General features: G+C 38.8%; 1 protein-coding gene across 1 annotated transcript; it reads left to right on the top strand.

The window, feature by feature from the left end:
• The first annotated feature begins 522 nt into the window (after positions 1–522).
• Positions 523–17,350, top strand: LOC109036733 (uncharacterized). The gene is made up of 8 exons (XM_072302609.1): positions 523–1,201; positions 4,468–4,795; positions 6,607–6,845; positions 9,013–9,217; positions 11,318–11,410; positions 13,216–13,335; positions 14,704–14,834; positions 16,434–17,350. Exons 1-8 carry the CDS (start codon positions 1,142–1,144, stop codon positions 16,911–16,913), a joined length of 1,656 nt encoding a protein of 551 aa, XP_072158710.1. The 5' UTR covers positions 523–1,141; the 3' UTR covers positions 16,914–17,350.
• Positions 17,351–18,187: the final 837 nt, after the last annotated feature.

The raw sequence follows: 18,187 nt of genomic DNA, 5'->3' as shown, positions 1-18,187 counted from the left end.
GGCTGCACAGTGTACAGACATACCGTCCGCTCCGGGCTCGAAAGCCGAATCCTTAAAGTGTCTAGAATGTTAGCGGAGATTCCAAAATACTGCAATCGAGAAGTGTTCTTCCAGGACTCAGGACGTTTAATAAGAAAAAAGCATAAGAATAGTAATTAATATCAAACGATCGAATGTTCTTACCAACATACTCGTAAAGGAAAGTAGATATATTCCGATCGATGAATAACTCAATTTCATGAAAATACCAATTTTGGAAATTATAGGAATGTCAACCACGCTGCCAAAGAAAAAACCTCATCTTATTCAATTTATGAATCATTGAAACCAACCTCACGCAAGTTTTTTTGCACCCGATCACTCTATCTGGAGGCAAGAATTTTTGTCTCCTTTACCGCGTCACCGAAAGCATGAAAGTACGCAAGTACTTCGGAGAAGTGTAGCATTTTTTGACGAAGTAAAATCCCGATTTTTTTTTGAACAAGTAAATAGCAATATCCCAATGCTTCATCCACCACGGGCGCAGAAACCTCGTTTTGTACCCGACTGAAAGCTTTGATATTTGGCCGACGTGGCCCGCCCTTTTATTTTTTTGAAAAAAAGAAAGCGAAAGAAAAATCATTATGGCGGCCGTTGCACGCGAACATTCGCGTTCATCAACGCAGCAGCTACAAAAAAGAACATTACTGGGAATGTACATCGACGGTGTAAGTCGGCAATCACATAACTCGTTTGCGGTGTCTGAAAATCTCTGCCTCTATGTTATTTTTTTGAAGGAGAACAAATTGATATTATTCCTTGAAGTTTTTGCAGAATTTTCTTCGCACAAAGAAGAAAAATCACGGCAATCTTAAAGAATTGCCGTTGAGTAGTTTGCCGTTTAAAAAATAAATTATGACAGGAAGTCTGCGACGTCGCAAACCGAGTTATGTGATTGCCGACTTACACCGTCGACATATAGTCTAGTCAACCTTATGAAATCTGTCAAACGAAATTTTTCCATGAGGTTTGATACGTACGGCTGGTACTGTTCTCGCTATTAACCATTGGGTCCAGTAATGAGAGTGTGTGGTCTGTTTGACGTGTATTAATATTTTGCTAAAATCACGGTTCAATCTTGAGAGTATCTACAATTATTGCCATGAGTTTGGTGCGCTTTTTCCAGATTATTTCTTTGGTGCTAACTTCACACATGGTCTCGGTAAGGAAAAAGTTAAAAATGTATTCTATAATATGATTTATTGAATTAAGAGGGAGCAATTTAAATTCATGATGGATATACGTTGATTCGATTTTCAAGGTTTAATGACAGTGTTTAAAATAACTTTAAATACTGAAAAAAGTTTGAGAGATGTACTTTTAAAACAAAGGAAAAAGTAAAAAAATTCAAAAATAGCATTAAATTGTTTTATGGGATAAAATAAGGTGACATATATGCCTTTCAAAATTGATTTAAAGTTTTTCTTTAATTATTTAAAGAACATTTTCAAAATGTTTAAAAATCATCATTATAAAGACCTACCGATGTTAGATCCGAGAGGATGGTGCCAAGGGTAACAATCGCACACCAGAAATTGATTAATATATCAACCAATCAAAATTATGTCAATAATTTGTAAATGAAAGAACTGTATAAAGACCAATTGTCGACAAAATTAGGATAGGAATCATAATTTTAAGTCCAAGTCATAATTTTAAGCTAGACGCTAGCTTTAGCTGTCAAATTGCACCTACCTTTACACAAAAGCACTTCTTCCAACTACGGTGGGGCAACTGTTCGCGGCTTCATTCTACTTTGTAAGAAACAAATAAAATATGTTATAAAAAAAAAAGTCAAAAGCTTTAAAGTAATTGTTTTATCATTATCATATAATATATTATATAATCAACCGTGGTATCTAAATCTCGGTATGAGCCCCTGAAAGCATGGAGTCACATCATAGAGTACAATTGAGTCGCAATGTACTGGAGCGCCGATGAAGTCAATCCATGAACGGGCCATTCCGAGCCTTTTATTCGCCGGCATTTTTTAACACGCGGCGGCTTATGAGGAGAATCGCGGGCTGCGAGTGGTTTTCGGGATTTATTCATCTAAATCAACCATTATCTCCGCGAATTTTGGCAAATTGTGTCCACTGAAGTCACGACAAATTAAGAAATGTACAACACTCCCGATTTTTATGAAATAAATTGTATACCTGTATTTTCTGAGCAAAGACCGGAGCTGGGACCACGCGCATACGGCATCGCCAGTCGCCGCACACTACACTTAAAAAACAAGTATGGAAAGAGTGACTTACCGGCCGAGTTATGGATCATGGAGCCATAAAATATAGTTCGTGGAGCCATGCTTATAGGTTCAAGACCAATAAAGTATGGCTCAGAAAGCCATACTGTAGACGGCAAGTCACTTTGGTTAGAAATTATGGATCTCCGAGCCATTTCTTATGGGTCTCAGAGTCATACCTTTTTTTGAGTGTAGTCTCAGGAGTGCTGGACAAAACAGTCTCATTAAGGGACTTATTCATCGGCGCTCCAGCACATTGCGCCTCTATTGTCCTCTATGAGTTACACGGATGTCAGGGGTCATCTCAAAAAGAAGTCGCACACTTAAGGCCTAGAAACACACGGCGATTAATCGCCGCGAGTGAAAGATGGAAGCCAATGGAGAGCCTTGATTTCGATCCATTGACGTCGATATATCAAAATCAAGGCTCTCCATTGGCTTTCGTCTCTCACTCGCGGCGATTAATTGCCGTGTGTATCTAGGCCTTTACCCCAGAGGAGAGGAGCGACGAAATGAGGGTCTCGGTCTGGAATGGATTATTCGTAATGCATGACATGGTGGGACGAGTGACTTTCGTTGTAATCTCCGTGTGTTTGATGACCGTCACAGTGAAATGTCTAGTAACTCTTACTCGATTCTCCCCTCAGAAAATTATTTTTATAGAGGCATTAAGATAAGTTGCAAGAGCTAGAATTTAGCCTCGCTCTAGCGCTTCTTTCTGAATAGTTGAAAATAGGAGTGAGAAATAAATTCCCCCTTCAACTCGATGGATCACGGTTCCAAGGGCCGGGAAAACTTAGAACGTTAAAGGAATTTGGAAACGACCTGGAACGTTAGGAAAACGTTAAAGAATTTTGCTCCGAGTCGGATAAATTCTCAGGGCTGTGGCTCGACCAGCTGAACCTTCATTGTGCGACGGTCAAGATTGCATAGTTGAAATGGGAAATATGAAACATTGAAAATATACGTGAAATATTTCATGAAATTTCACAGAAAAGCAAAAATCAGACGCATTTCATTAAATTTTGCATTTAATTTCCAAAGATACTTTTCAATATTTTCAGTATTTTTCATATTTTCCTGAAATTTTATGAAATATTTCACACGAAATTTCAATATTTTATTTTTCATGAAAAATTGCAACCCTTGCGACGCGACGGTATCGTGGGTCAGTTTTGCGTTTTGGGAATTAAGCTCTAGCATGAGTGAGGATTGACGATTTATGCAATTTTAAAAAAGAAAATTTCACGAGAAACACTATCTCGCCAATGGATTTCTCTGAAATGAACTCCAAAGCTCAAAAAAGCTCTCAAAGTTGAAGCCATTATGAAGGGGATATCTGCCGCTATCCTGAGAGCCCACCTCCCGAGTCAGACTTGACATGCAAAGATAGGGAGCAAATACATTAGTAGAGTTGCCGTGTTTTGAGTTTTGGAGCCCCCAAACAGAGTGACAACCTTGTTAATGTATTTTCTCCATATCTTTAGTTTGACTTGATATAGAGGTGGACTCTCAGGATAGTGTGGGATATCCCTTCCATTACGGCCTCAAATTTTTGGGGTTTTAGAGTTGGTTATAGAGAGAACCAGTGGCACAATTGTATTTCTCGCAAAATTTTACAGAGGAATCAGTATTTAAAACGCAAATTCCTGACACATGCGAGGGCTTCATTCAGTGAGCTTTGTCGCAATGCGAGTGCCGTGGGTACTGAATTCGCGATTTGTGCCCTGGTTCAACCTGAATGAGCTTAATATTGACATCTATCTGCTCTTCATTAGTTTTTTCCCGCATTTTCTTCCAATTTGTTATTGATCAGTATAATTTTCGTGTTATTTTACTTCTGAAAAGTCTATTCACACCGCTACGTCTCTTGCGTCCAATACTGGCACAATAAGCAAAGTTTTCTCCTATCGATCTATCGATTGATCTGCCATTCAAACCTATGGAGAAGAATCGATACACAAGGTATTCGCAACGAGCACTTTAATTATCGATGCCTTACCATAGCTGCAAATGGGGAGATATCGATAAATCGATCAGTCACGCCTCGCTTCCGTTCTCCTCTGTGTTCTATTCCTCCGCGTTCTCCTCCCTCCTTTCCTTCTCTTGATTATCTTCCTTTCAATCTTCGACCAGGTTTGATACAAGTTCAATTTCACCGTCGAGATCTGTTTCTGTAGGTTTTCGCGGCCGAGTTTATTGGGAATCACGGGTCCCTGAGAGTAGAAAACGACATTGAGAGAAATATATGCCACGACATTAAAGGATCGCCTTGGCCGGAAGAAATTGAGGAGGCAAACGAATATTGCAAAAACGTCGCAAGGCGCTTCCTTTCTCATCCAATAAGCAAGCGTATTCCCCGCCCAAGCTTCTACTTCGTGGAGTGCTCTCCACCACTTGACTCAGGGATGATGGAATACAAGTGCACATTCGGGTCTTACACATGGCGACACAAAGACAAAAAACGTCCTGCCGTCATCCGAGAGGATCTCAAAGAGTATGTCACAGGTGAGATACGGCCCCTCTCTAGCAAATCCATGACCAAAGTCCGAAACCTCATATCTTCGTTCGCCATGATGAAGACTTTCTGTCCTATTATATATATACTAGGGGGTTAAACCCCTGACCGCTACTCGGCCCAGCCCCCAGAGGACGCTTCGCGCTCTCTTAAAGCCAAAAGAACGACCAAAAGACAAAAACAAAAAAAAATATGTTGATAGGATGACAGAGAAAACGCTGGCAAAAAAAAATGCGTGATTGGGTTCCTTCAGGGAGGAGACTAAGGGTACAAGTACACCCGGTAAAAATATGCCGAAAAGGGGGTTTTACAAGAAATGTGGAAGTGCCAACTTTCTGGTGGCTTGTGGGAGTATGGGGAACTTCGATGGTTTGGTTGAGAGCGCTGTAAAATTGACTATCTTGTTGTTGAGATTTTAGTAAGTTTCTGCACTTTAAGCGATCATCAGTAGGTAAGGTTTCATCGTATTTCATGTAGAAAGAGTGTAAAAAAGTTTTCGTACACGCCAAGGCTTTGAAATACAAAAAAGTTGACTTTACATGGGGGATTTACATTGAAAGTATTCCGTTCTTTCTCAAGAAGACTCAAGCGCCAATTTGCTTATACCTTCTTTTCCCGTTCAAATTGTAGGTAAATGTCCGAAACAATCATAATCCAACTTTAAATTATATACTTCTCGCACATTCATTTTTCTGACATCCAATATGCAGAACCGGGTCAATGGACCACTAGACAAGGTACGAATTTAAGCAATCTGATACATGTTTCTTAACCAGAATTTCAAGTAGAACACGATTAGCGCAACAAATATTACTGAAACTAACTCCTAACGAAGATTTCAACGTTTTTATTTCACATTGGTTACGAGGAATTTGAACTGCCCGCTCACAAGAAACTCAAAGCTCTACTCGAGTCAAATCGCGCGCTACAACGGTTTCAGCAAGCTTCTCCATCGAGCAATGTTCATTTCCCATCATATGTTGTTTAAACCACAAGAAATTTGCTATAGCTGAGCCAAACCGTCAAGATTGAGGTTTCTAGATTTTTATATCGCAGAGTCTATCATGATGAACGTTTAGCGCGCGATGTGAATCACGTAGAGCATTGAGTTTTCATAAGCGGGCGGTTTGAATTCACGCATCATGAATCATTAAATATCTTCGTAAGGAGTTGATTTTGGTAACTTTTGCTATGCGCATCGCATTTTACGTGAAATTTTGGTTCAGAAACATGTATCAGAATGCTGAAATTCGTACCTAGTCTAGTAGTCCATTATGGCAATTTTCACTATTTTTCTCAAAATATCATTTCGTTGCGACTCTGACAAATACCCACATCTTTATACCCACATGAGCCCCGGGAAGCCTAGGCTCATACTGCCGTGCTTAGGAAGGACCGCCATATGAGCCTTCAGGCGTTGCCAAATTTCCCCCGGAAAACATTTAATTTTTAAGAAAATTTGTGGATATTTGTCGACCAATTTCTCAGATAATTTTGTTCATAATTTGATCTAAAACGTCTGAAAATTTCAAAGGAAAATATTCATAATTTTCCTCAAAAGTACATGTTATTGAAGGAAATTTGGCATTTCTCGAATTTTCATACGCCATTCTTCCTTAGTACGGCAGCATACAGAGAGCAAGTCTCACGCGTGGAAATCGAGATACGTCCTTACGCAGCAACAATTTCTGGCGCTTAAGTCTGTTCGAGAATGACCAAATCATACGTAAAATGCTAGATCAAAGCTAATTGTATTTTTATCTCGTGAAAATAACTACCCTCCTCTTTTTTTTCTAAAAAGATCCTATCTTTTGGAGTCATCGCGGATTTATTTCCGGCGACGGGGATATATCAACATTGGTGACTCAAGCAGATTTAGAGGTACAGGAGAAGATACAAATGGGGAAACGGTGGAGTAACGTTGCAATGTACGCCACGATTGGATACCGAGACGCAATGGAGGACCGATTAATGGTCTACGAAAACGCCGCCGGCACTCAGGCATCGTTCTACGCGGTTTTCGACGGACATTACGGCGAGGTAAGTTCATCAGTAGGCAAATTTTCGCGGCTTGATCGGCTCGAGTTTTTTATCTACTGCCTACATACCTCCACACAGTGGAACGAGTTAATAGAAGAGGTCGGGCATGGAATTTTTGGCGAAAATGTCAAATTTTGATGTTTATTACGTCACAAATTTAATTTCAGGGGGTGTCTCTGAAAGAAAATTTTAGGAAAAAACCAATGAACCTAGTCTTAGCATTTTATGTCTCATAGTTTCAAAAATATCAGCTCCCAACTTTTCCAGATTTTGTGCGACTTTTCCTATTGACTCGATTCACTGTGCTCCGTTACAAAAAAACGCGAAATTAACCTGAAGCAAACTTCAGCTACAGCAAAGAGAAGTGAACATTCGTCTAGAAAATGGCTCAAACATCATGAAGACTGCATAGATCAAGTCTGAAATACACTCCTAACTTTACAATCTGCGGAATATGCGTTTATTTAAGTTTCCCACTTCAAAAACGATACTACGACACAGGTGCGAACATTTCCTAAGAGGCGTCGTTCCATCGAAGCTTTGCGCACTAAGATGCTATGCAATATTCAACATGGCAACAGCATCGTTTTTGAAGCGGAAAATGTAAAATTGGCATATTCCTTATGCAATTGCACGTGTAAAGTTACGGGATAATTCTAGACCAACTCATAACCGACGTATGCCGAATGGCAGATTTCACCTAATACCACGACCAGCAGAGGCACATGATCTTCAGTTATTGTGTGCCTCAGTCACAGTCCCCCTCTTAGTAAATTTTTGGACCTTACTTTTCATTTTTCTCACTTCGTAGAATCGTGGAACCTCATGTTAATATTTAATCAATGGCACAAAAAAAAAAAAAAAAAAAAAAAAAAAAAAAAAAAAAAAACTTGAGTCTGTTTCAGACTTTTCCAATGGGCTCATTTTGATTTTTGAGTCATTTTCTATGAGCAACAACTCTTATTTTTGCTCCAGCTGAAGTTTGAGACAGGCTCAATTCCTGCCGGACGTTATTGCGTCTACAACATTTAATTTTAATGATGGCAGCAATGAAAACCACATCCTAAATTCGCACGTTAAACATTTAAGACAATCCAGCCCATTGAAACGCATTTTTTCTTGAACAAAACACTAGACAAAGAACGAGGTCAAGCATGCTGATAAATGTTTTCTCATTAAAACTTTAGGTAGAACACGATTTATACAACGGAGGTATCCGATCGATCGATCGAATTAAGATTTTTTCGTAGATTAAGTCTTGCCCAAAAGTATTGTTAGTCAGAGCTAAGGCTTCAATTACCACGCAACAAGTTACCATTTGCGGAAAGAGGAATCTTTGTCTACAAAAACTCAAGATTGAGTTATTTGGACGTATTTCTGCTAAACGGAACTATGTGCATTATGACGTGAGCCTTGTCATGCATATACTCTTATGGGTCTCAGGGCTCATGTCTTAATGCACATAGTTCCATTTGGTAGAAATACGTTCATTTATACGACGGATAAGTAAAGAGGAGGGATAAAGCACACAAGCCAAAGCCCGAAAATACGAATATAATAGAATGCAAAAGTACAAAATGAGTAAAAAAAAGCTGAAAATATTAATCACTAAAAGAGCATGTCGTTCCAAGTCGTCGCGGGCTCATTTTGAGCTGCAAAAAATAATGGGCACTAATAAAATATTAAGCTCCGATCCGATTCCAGTCGTTATTATGAAAGCACTGAACGCAACGTGGACGTGGTTGCGTGATAACAAATGGATTAGGTTGTCACTCAAATTGCATTAATTTTGTAGCTGAAAACGAGCCTGTGATGACTCAAGACGTCCTGCCTTTTTGGGGTTTTAATATGTTTAGTTTCGTTATACCAATCTCGTATTTTTTACCTGTCATAGAGGAATTTCATACGAAAAAAATGGGGATAAAAGAGGCTAAAGATGCTAAACCAAACCGAAATTACGTCGACCCAAGGATTCAAGGCGACATCTGAAGGACTATAACTCCGGTATTATCGCAGGGCGTAGGAACTGGGCATTTAGACAAACCTTATTATTTTTTGCTAATGTACCAGCTTAAACCATCAAAACGGGATTCTGCGACCCGTGCAACTGATCCATTGTAAGAGGCCCCGCGTTTGATCCCTGAAAATTCTGATTTTCTTTTTACAGGACGCTGTGCGCTATGCGAGAGACGTATTGATGAAAATTATAATCAATGAAATAGCAGCTGTGCGGAGATCTATGGACCTGAAACAGGCATCTAGGTCCAGGAATGGATCCAGGTCGCGGTTTCGGTTTAAAATCCCTTTAAGGAAAACTCGAACCAGAAGTTCAAAAAGAAGAAATTCTTTCCCGCCCAAGGTTAAGACTGAAAGTAAGTGTAAAACAAAATCATTTATATGAGTGAGAGGCTGGACTTTGGAAACCAAACTAGGTACTCATGTGAGAGCACATAAATCTCGATAACTATGGAACAGTACCGCCTATCTGCAAACTGACAAGTTTCCAGGACGAAGAGGAAATGTTGCCATTTTATATATTTTTCTTTAATTAATCTGCGTTAAAGTCTCTGAGTCAGCCGAAAAGAGATTCTCCTTCGTTTTTTGGATACACAATTTAACCTCTTTGATAGTCGAAATGGTTGGTATAACGCGGTTCGCCCCATACAACTTTTGTATTCCTGCGTTAAAATCTCTGAGTCAGACGGAAAAAGATTCTCCTCCTTTTTTTAGATCTGCAATTTTACCTACCTTGAAGTCGATACAGTTGTTTCATGTGTTTCGCCCCTTCCAATTTTTCGACTCTTGCGTTAAAATCTTTGAGTCAGCGGAAAAGAGACCGAGCTCTTTTTCATAGGTGTACGTATGCGAGAAAGATTTGTTGTTTCATATTGTGATTGGATCCTGAAAAAGGGACTTCATCTCTCGAAAGGGAATTTCCGAAACTTTGAACTTTTTGCTACAAACGATTGCAATGAGTTCCTGCAAAACTTCAAAAATACTTCAAGCATTGCGCCGCCTCCCTAAGCCTAATCTCAAGTCTCGTTTTTAGCTCTCAACTCGTGAATCGCACTAAGTTCCGAGATACGCACGCTATGAATTGGACGTATTTCTATCAAACGGAACTATGTGCATTAAGACATGAGCCCTGAGACCGCCTTTAAGAATATGTCCATAACAGGGCTCACGTCATAAATTATGCATTATGACTCATAATGCACACAGTTCCATTTGGCAAAAATACGTCCAATTGGAGATGCGTAGGATAGTGTGCATACATAACTTCGGAAGAAGTACGGCGCGAAACTTGAGAGAGTTTCGATCAATAAGTGATACATTTTACATCAATCATCATTCAAATTCGTATAGCCTACGCAATTTTCCCACTTTCCCGCAGTTTGCGATCTTCTAATAGGTCTTTGGTCCGTGAACATTCTCCACCTCTGAGTCAGAACTAGTATACTGCCGTGCTAAGGAAGAACGCCGTACGAACATTCGAGAGTTGCCAAACCCTTGATAAAACATGTATTTTTGACGACATTCATGCACATTTTTCTTTGAAATTTTCAATTATTTTAGATTAAAGTGCGTACGAAATTGGCTAAAAATTTTAGAAAAAAATATTCAAAAATTTCCCAGTAATTTCGGTTTTTATCGATGGAAACTTGGCAACGTCGAAAGGCTCATACGGCGTTCTTCCTGAGCGCGGCAGTATAGGTTTGTTAGTTACACTATGTAAGTAAAAATTGTATAGTCGACTCGATGTTGAGATTCTATTGTGTACAAGTCTTATACCTCGAAATAAGAGGAAGATGTCTAAACATTTCCTTTCTATTCGCTGATATGTGCATAGATTTTGGACGGGCACTGTCCCGTACCCACAAATTGGGGAAAAACGCGATAAATTAAAAAAGTGGTATTTTTTCTTTCTATTTAAATTACCATAACCTGTGACCTACGTCCTAACTCCATCCAACTCCATATCTTCATTTCAAAGTTTTCCTCTCTGCCCTCCCTATTCTGTCGTGCTAAGGAAGAACGCCGTATGAGCCTTCAGACGTTGCCAAGTTTTCTCCGATAAAAACCGAATTTACTAGAAAAATTCTGATAGTTATTTTCGAAAAATTTTCAGACAATTTTGCACGGAATTTAATCTTTAAATATCTGAAAGTTGCGAGGAAAAATAAGCATGAATGTTGTCAAAAATACATGTTTTATCGAGGGAAATCTGGCAACTTTCGAAGGTTCATTCTTTCTAAGCACGGCAGCATTGTTTCCCTCCCTATCACCCCCCCCCCCCTGCCCCTCTCGAGCCATTTTGTTTTTCGATCTCTTTTCGACCGAGACTCTCGAGAGTAATGCCACGCCTAGGCAAAAATAATCAAAAAATGACATAAATAAGGAAAAGCATAGGTTGAAATTATATGGCTGCTTGTTTCATTATGCTTGTTTCTTTCATACTTTTTGCTTTTCAGCCTTAGTCATGTGTTCACCTACCAATGGTTGCATTTTATATGATCAAACTCGGTGGTTGGACAGAGAAAACTATGAGTCGGTCATCAAACCGAGTAAGTACACACTCATCAAGATTCTCTAATAATTATAAACGCAATATATTTGGCGGATCTAGTCAATTTTAGTCGAACGTTGTTTTTTCTCCATTTATACCAATGAAATGTATCGACTCTCGAAGAGGCTAGGCTTTCAACAAGAATTGATTATTCAACAGAGATTTAAAGGGAGGAAAGACAGTGTTGCCAAGTTGCTGGGTCCAGCTCTGGGTCTGGAAGTAGAAACGATGGGAATACATTTATTCGTTTCGAGATGTTAAGAGAAAGTACTCATCGCTAATAGTATTTGTTCATTCATTTGGTCACCGCTTATGGCGCAACGCAACAAGAATTTTTGTATTTGGCCACAAACGATGGGTGCAGTGTGGGTGTGGCTAAATAAATTAAGCAAAATGCGTGTGGCATAATGCAAGAAATATTGTTGCGTGGCGCCTCGCAATAGTGAGCCGGAGTAGTGATTTAAAAGGTTAATACTGCTATGTAAAAATGAACGCCGTATGAGCCTTTAGACGTTGCCATATTTCCTTCAACATAAAATTAGTATACTGGGAAAATTGTGAAGATTTTTCCATCGATTTTTCAGCTAGTTTTGTTCGTAATTTATTCTATGTCTGGAAATTCAAAGGAAAAATATCGACGGTGTAAGTCGGCAATCACATAACTCGGTTTGCGACGTCACAAACTTACTGTCATACTTTATTTTTTAAACGGAAAACTGTGCTCAACGGGAGCTCTTCAAAACTGCGGTGATTTTTTTGCTTTTTGTGCGAAGGAAATTCTGCAAAAACTTCAAGGAATGATGTCAATTTGTTCTCCTTTAAAAAATAACATAGAGGCGGAGATTTTCAGACTCCGCAAAAGAGTTATGTGATTGCCGACTTACACCGTCGAGATGCATTACTGTTCGCAAAAATGCATGTTTTATCCAAGGAAAGTTGACAACTCGTGGATGTTCATACGGCGTTTTTCCTCAGCAGGGCAGAATACCTCTTCAACTGTGTAACTATTATTTAACAGAGAACTAAACCACTAGATACATTTAAAGTGCATGTAAAATCACCACATGGAATATGAAGAGTACACTCACAAAATTTCAATAGTTTCCTGGTTTCCTTTTTAAAAAATAGAACAAGAGAGGAAATTAGGCTACGTTTGATGTGGTTAGGCTGATTCTGGTTGAATCTATTCAAATGATTGAACAAATATCCACCCCGCTCGTTCTGCGCAAAAAAAAGAAAAAAAAAGAAGTTTCGATCGAACGATTATAAAACTTATACAATTGTTATAAAATTTGTATTTGACTTCAGAATGGGCAATAGCGAGCACTCTTGGGTTCAGTAACGTTGTATTGACGTAATTATAGGTTACAGGAAAAATATGTCTGAAGACTCTATGTTGTAATTGTATCGGCCATTCTCAGAAAGACTTCTAGGCGCCGGAGAGAACAGTAGAGGAAAAACAGTAAAAACCTGTTTAATCGGTCCAATCTAAATCTCAAAGCTCTAAAATATTAAGGTGATTAATTGATTAATCCCATAATTCATTTGAAATTAGAAACAGAGTCAATTAAAACAGATTACTGTTTTTTCTCATAAGCTCATTTCTGGCGCTTGAGTCATTTTGATAATGACCGATTCAGTCTCCTTAATCGCGTAGTTTGGATTTTAGGCAAGTCTGATGTACTGGATAATTCCTTCACTCAAAAATCGTGCGAGCATCGTAACTATCTAAATCCAAAATGTCCATAATGTCAAACTGTCTGATCGATGGCAATTATTGACTGAATCCGTTCTTCCTCATAGGTGACAAAAAATATGTTGAGGATGGAGGGGTCATCAACTATGAAAAACTCCTAACTGACGTGTTCTTATTGACAGATAAAGACATTCGCAAAGAACTATTGGCAAGAAGAAATGCAGGAGGTAAATAATTAGTGAATCAGCATAAGCACCGAGTCGCAGTGTCACTTTTACCCTCAACATCTGGACACCTAACTCGTCCAGTCCCAAGTAGGAAACATATTTAACATAAACGTCCTTTTTCTGGCATGGGCATAAAGAGAGGACAAATTTAATAAGAGTCATCTGACCATCTGCGAAAAAATAGTCTAATACGCTCACAGAGGCAAATTTTTTAGCAGAGCGCTCACTTGTTTTAAAATTTCTCATTAGCAGTGAAAGAGTAAGAATTTTTTGGAACTTCATCCTTCTTAAGCGGCCTGTCATAAAAGAGTGACTCAAAGAGAGAGAGAACCATATTCATAGGCTATCCTTGAGCAGCTCCTTTCCTCAAGAAAGCCCAAATGATTTACATCGTGATAAAGGGAGGTTTAAGGAGATTCTTCACTTAGAATCATATTAAAGGACAATGTTTGCAAACCTCTTGTAAAATTAAGGAAATTCTCAACACAGCATCATAAAAAGGACAATGTTTACAAACCTCGTGTAAAATTAAGCAGTAGTGAAACTCAAGACATGAATATATCTTTGCGAGGGATTAGAACGATATCGTATTGCGAACAATACAAAATAGGAAAGAAGAAAATTCTTTAATTTTGACAAACTTTCAAGGAGGTGCAAAGGGTGCGAATCAATCTTAAAATTTTCACAACTCACAATTTATTTTCTTCCATATTTTGTATAATTTTTGAAATGGTGAATCATTGTGACCTCTCGTAAGAATCCATTTCCAGATGTACTGACTTTTACTCGAAAATTGCAAAAATTGTCCCTTTCATGATGCTGCACCAAGGATCCCCATAAACCTCCTTCAATCACAATGCAAGCCAAATGGGGCCTCCTGAGGAATGGAGATGTTTGGGAAGCAACTTTTAATATGGCTCCGAGTCAAAAGACTTGCTAAGCCCGCGCGACAACAATATTTCAGCAATGATCTATCTCCTCCTTATTTAAAAGTGGCGTAAAAGAATTTCAGCTAATTCAAGATCCAAATCAGGAAGGATCAATCACTCGTATAATGCATTATCAGTCCATAAATGGTATCGATGAGATTAATTATGCAAAAACATATCAATATCAAAATCCTTCATTCATCATTCATCAGCTGACGATTTTATTTGATTCTATACTCAACAAGTTGCTCATCAATCATCATTACCTAATCGAAAAGTAGCTTTGACTTCCGATTACAACTTTTGCATTACATTGCCTATATTGTTATTGAGAGTCTTTAATTTATTTTGTTATTTATTAAATACATAAGTCTTTCAGTCATTTTTTGATGTTTCTACTGTAAGCATTCTTTAATATTTAAATGTGACTTTTTTAAAGGCACCACTGCATTGATTGCAATTATAGAGGGGTCTCAATTAATTGTGGCAAATGTTGGTGACTCACGCGGTGTTATGGCGGACCATAAAGGAGTTCCGATACCATTGTCATTTGATCATCGGCCTGATAGGGTGAGTTTCAGTGCGTAGATAACCATTAATTGACGACTTCTCAAACGGAACTTTTTCAAAGGAAAGTTATCGTTGGTTCCAAAAGGTAACTTATCTCTGGCGGAGTGTCTATAAAGGAAGCAGAGTATGGCTATTCCTATACTTTTAGTATGCAGAGAAGCAAAGCCATTTTGCACAAATTGCTGTAACTTATTCGCTATACGAGTGGCTTTGAATCGAATCTTGTCGGAAACGTCTGTTTGGGCAAAGTCTCTCGCGTAAAAGCCCGTGTGACGAATTATCTTGGATTCAATGGCATTAAAATACGACCATGAGCAGGACTTGGAACTTTTTGTGGGGGGACAGAAAGGTACCTCATCAAGGGAGGGTCTAGGAGACACCAAAAGATGCCCCCAAAAAAAATCGGCGCTTCGGCTCGGCTATTGCACGTTGTTTACACTTTGAACGACACAAGGTTAAGAGGGAAGGCTCCGTTGTATTGCGCAATTTCATTCCAGTAAACTTTTGTTTTCCTTGTGAGCGGGGAATTCAAAATTTGCGTGATCAATTCTGAATAAAAACGTTGATATCATAGTTGAGAGTTAACTTCATTGATTTTTGATGCGCAAATCATGTTCTACGTGAGATTTTGAGGCGGGAAAATATATCAGAATGCATAAATTTGTCCCTTGTCTAGTGGTGCGTTTTGAGCATTGATGCAGCTTTAAAAACATCGGGTGGGTTTTTCGACGGTCGAAGACTTGAAATAAATCCACTTTAATAAAACTCTTCAATCGATGGCCAAAGTGCAAAATCACGTACCTCCGATACAGTATTTCAAAATTTCCGCTCCTATATTATTTTTCCGATGAGAAATAAGTCAATTTTAGAGCTTTGAATTCACACAGAATATTCTGCTAACAAAAATGAGAAATTAAGAAGTTTTAAAACAATTACGTTGACTAGTTTCCCCTCCAAAAAATAAAATAGGACTACGGAGATACGGGTCTCGCACTTTCGCCATAGATATACCTATATTCTGCCGTGTTAAGGAAAACCGCCATATAAACATTTAAAAGTCGCCAAATTTTCCTGAGCAAATCTTGTATTTTCGAGGAATGTTATGCATATTTTCTCTTGAAAGTTTCAGATATATTAGATTAAATTGCGAACAAAATTGTTATACAAATTTCGAAGGAAAATATTCATAATTCTTATAGTATCATTTGCTACTTATTGAAAGAAATATGGCAACGCCTTTGAGCTCGGGCGGAGTTCTTCCTTAGCAACAAGGTAGAGAAATGGAGCTGGGTCCTCACCATTTTGCGGGGAAATCAAATCCGAGAAATTCCAAAAATTACAATTAGAGTCAAAAATGTGTTTAACTCTCATGAGTAGCAGTACAAAGTACCAGTTGTGCTGGTACTCATTAGAGTTAAACACATTTTTGACTCTAATTGTAATTTTTGGAATTTCTCGGTTTTGATCTTTCCGGCGAAATGGTGTGGACCCAGCATCATTTCTTCTCTGTGTTACATACAGTTTCGGGCCATTTTTTTAGTGTTTATTTCTCGTTCTTCCTTAGTATGGGAGTATTGATTGAAGATTGTTGCTTTACAGAAAGACGAAAAAGAAAGAATTATAGCGGGAGGCGGAAAGGTTACCTTGGACTACAGGAGTCGCTCCTGGAAGGTAGGCCGCCTGTCACTGACAAGAACGCTGGGTGACGTCCTTGAAAAAGTGGACGGTCACGTGACCGCGGAGCCTGAGGTCCTGGTCTTCGATCTCTCCGAGCACAGGCCCCAGTTCATAGTTCTGGCGACCGACGGTCTTTTCGACGTCATAAACAGCGATGAGGTCGTGGATTTTATCAAAAAGAAGATCGATGATCCTTACTACGGGGCGCAGGACTTGGTGCGTTTTGCCTACCTAACAGGAGCTGGCGACAATATCTCGGTCATCGTCATCAAATTTGGTCGCGGTTATGAATGGCCACCGAATCCTAGGAAGAGTAAAAACGTAAAGCAAATAGTTTGGGAAATGGGGCAGAAGGTTACCCGCACTTACACAGGCAATGGCATACATGTGGATTATATTTAGGGTTGTTTTACCACTTTTACCACGGAGGCTGCCCCATAAAAACGGATAATTTGTCTGTTCTGACCGGGGAAAAAACAATAGCAGAAATTTGGATTGGAGACAGAGTGGCACCCTCTGCTTTTACGAGTCGTCTTTCATTGGCTGATTCGCTTGTTGCCCACTTTCTGGAGCCCGGGAGGAAAAGAACGCGGGGTTCATTTTTCGTCGAAAATATCCCGAAAAGAAGGAAAAATGGAGATTTTGGAGATTTTAGAAATCGATTCTCCAGATTTTTTCTTAACAGATTCATGGGTAAAGCATGCTACTTGTTTTTCAAGCACACCGAACGGTTCGACCTTGGAATTTTGTTTTTTCAACTTGAAATAAGACACTTGGTTTCATAAAAAAAGTAAATAATTCAGGTCGAATAGTAATTTTATATCCATCTAATGTACAGCTTATTGTGATTGAAATACTTAAAGTTTATTTTCAAATTTTAAACATTAAATTGAATAATTTATTTTCAACCTTATAAGCTGGCGTTCTTCATTTCCTGAAATCATTATAGTTTTGTTGAATTTATCTGATTTTCCCACATCTTCTAATTGTTTAACATATTCCAATATGAGCTCCGAAGAAAATGTAGCTTTAAGCGGAGTAAGACTCAAGTGACAATGATCTTAGTACGTGATTCCAAAAATCCTCTCACCGGCCATGCAGGTTGACCTAGTGGTCAGCGTATCTGACTCTGGATCGATAAGCGATGGGTCAAATCCCAGTGGTGGCGACAAACTTTCACGGAACTGACGAGTGGATCTCCTGAAACAGATTTCACTCGTCCTGGAAAGGTGAAAGGCCTAGAACTTGGGTGTGTTTATCACCCTAATGTCTGCGGACACCAATTAATAACGTCTGCAAAGCATACGAGAATACTAGAATACGAGTGAAATAATCAGCAAAAAAGAAAAAAACCGCCAAAATAACCCCTATGTACCATTTAAATTTCAGTAATTTTACTTCGTCACTATTCTGTTTAAATGTGTCGAGCCAAGTCTGGCTTCTTTTAATTTCGTTGAAGTAAAAGAAATTAACTCCCACCAAAGAGGAGATCGAAGGCTCAGGCCCCTCGGAAGCAAGAAAAAAATAACAGATTCATAAATGAGGTTATTATATTACTTCGGTGAACATATTTTGTTCGTTAAGTGAACCGAAATAATTCTCACCATGTTCATCCAGTCATTTAGTATGGGTCTATTTTCTACTTTCAGCACCATAAAAATATTAAGCTATGTTGA

Source organism: Bemisia tabaci, chromosome 7 (genome assembly GCF_918797505.1).
Source record: "Bemisia tabaci chromosome 7, PGI_BMITA_v3".
Classification (NCBI taxonomy): Eukaryota; Metazoa; Arthropoda; class Insecta; order Hemiptera; family Aleyrodidae; genus Bemisia; species Bemisia tabaci.
Note: the sequence above shows the minus strand (reverse complement) of the source record. Positions and strands in the feature narration are given on the sequence as shown.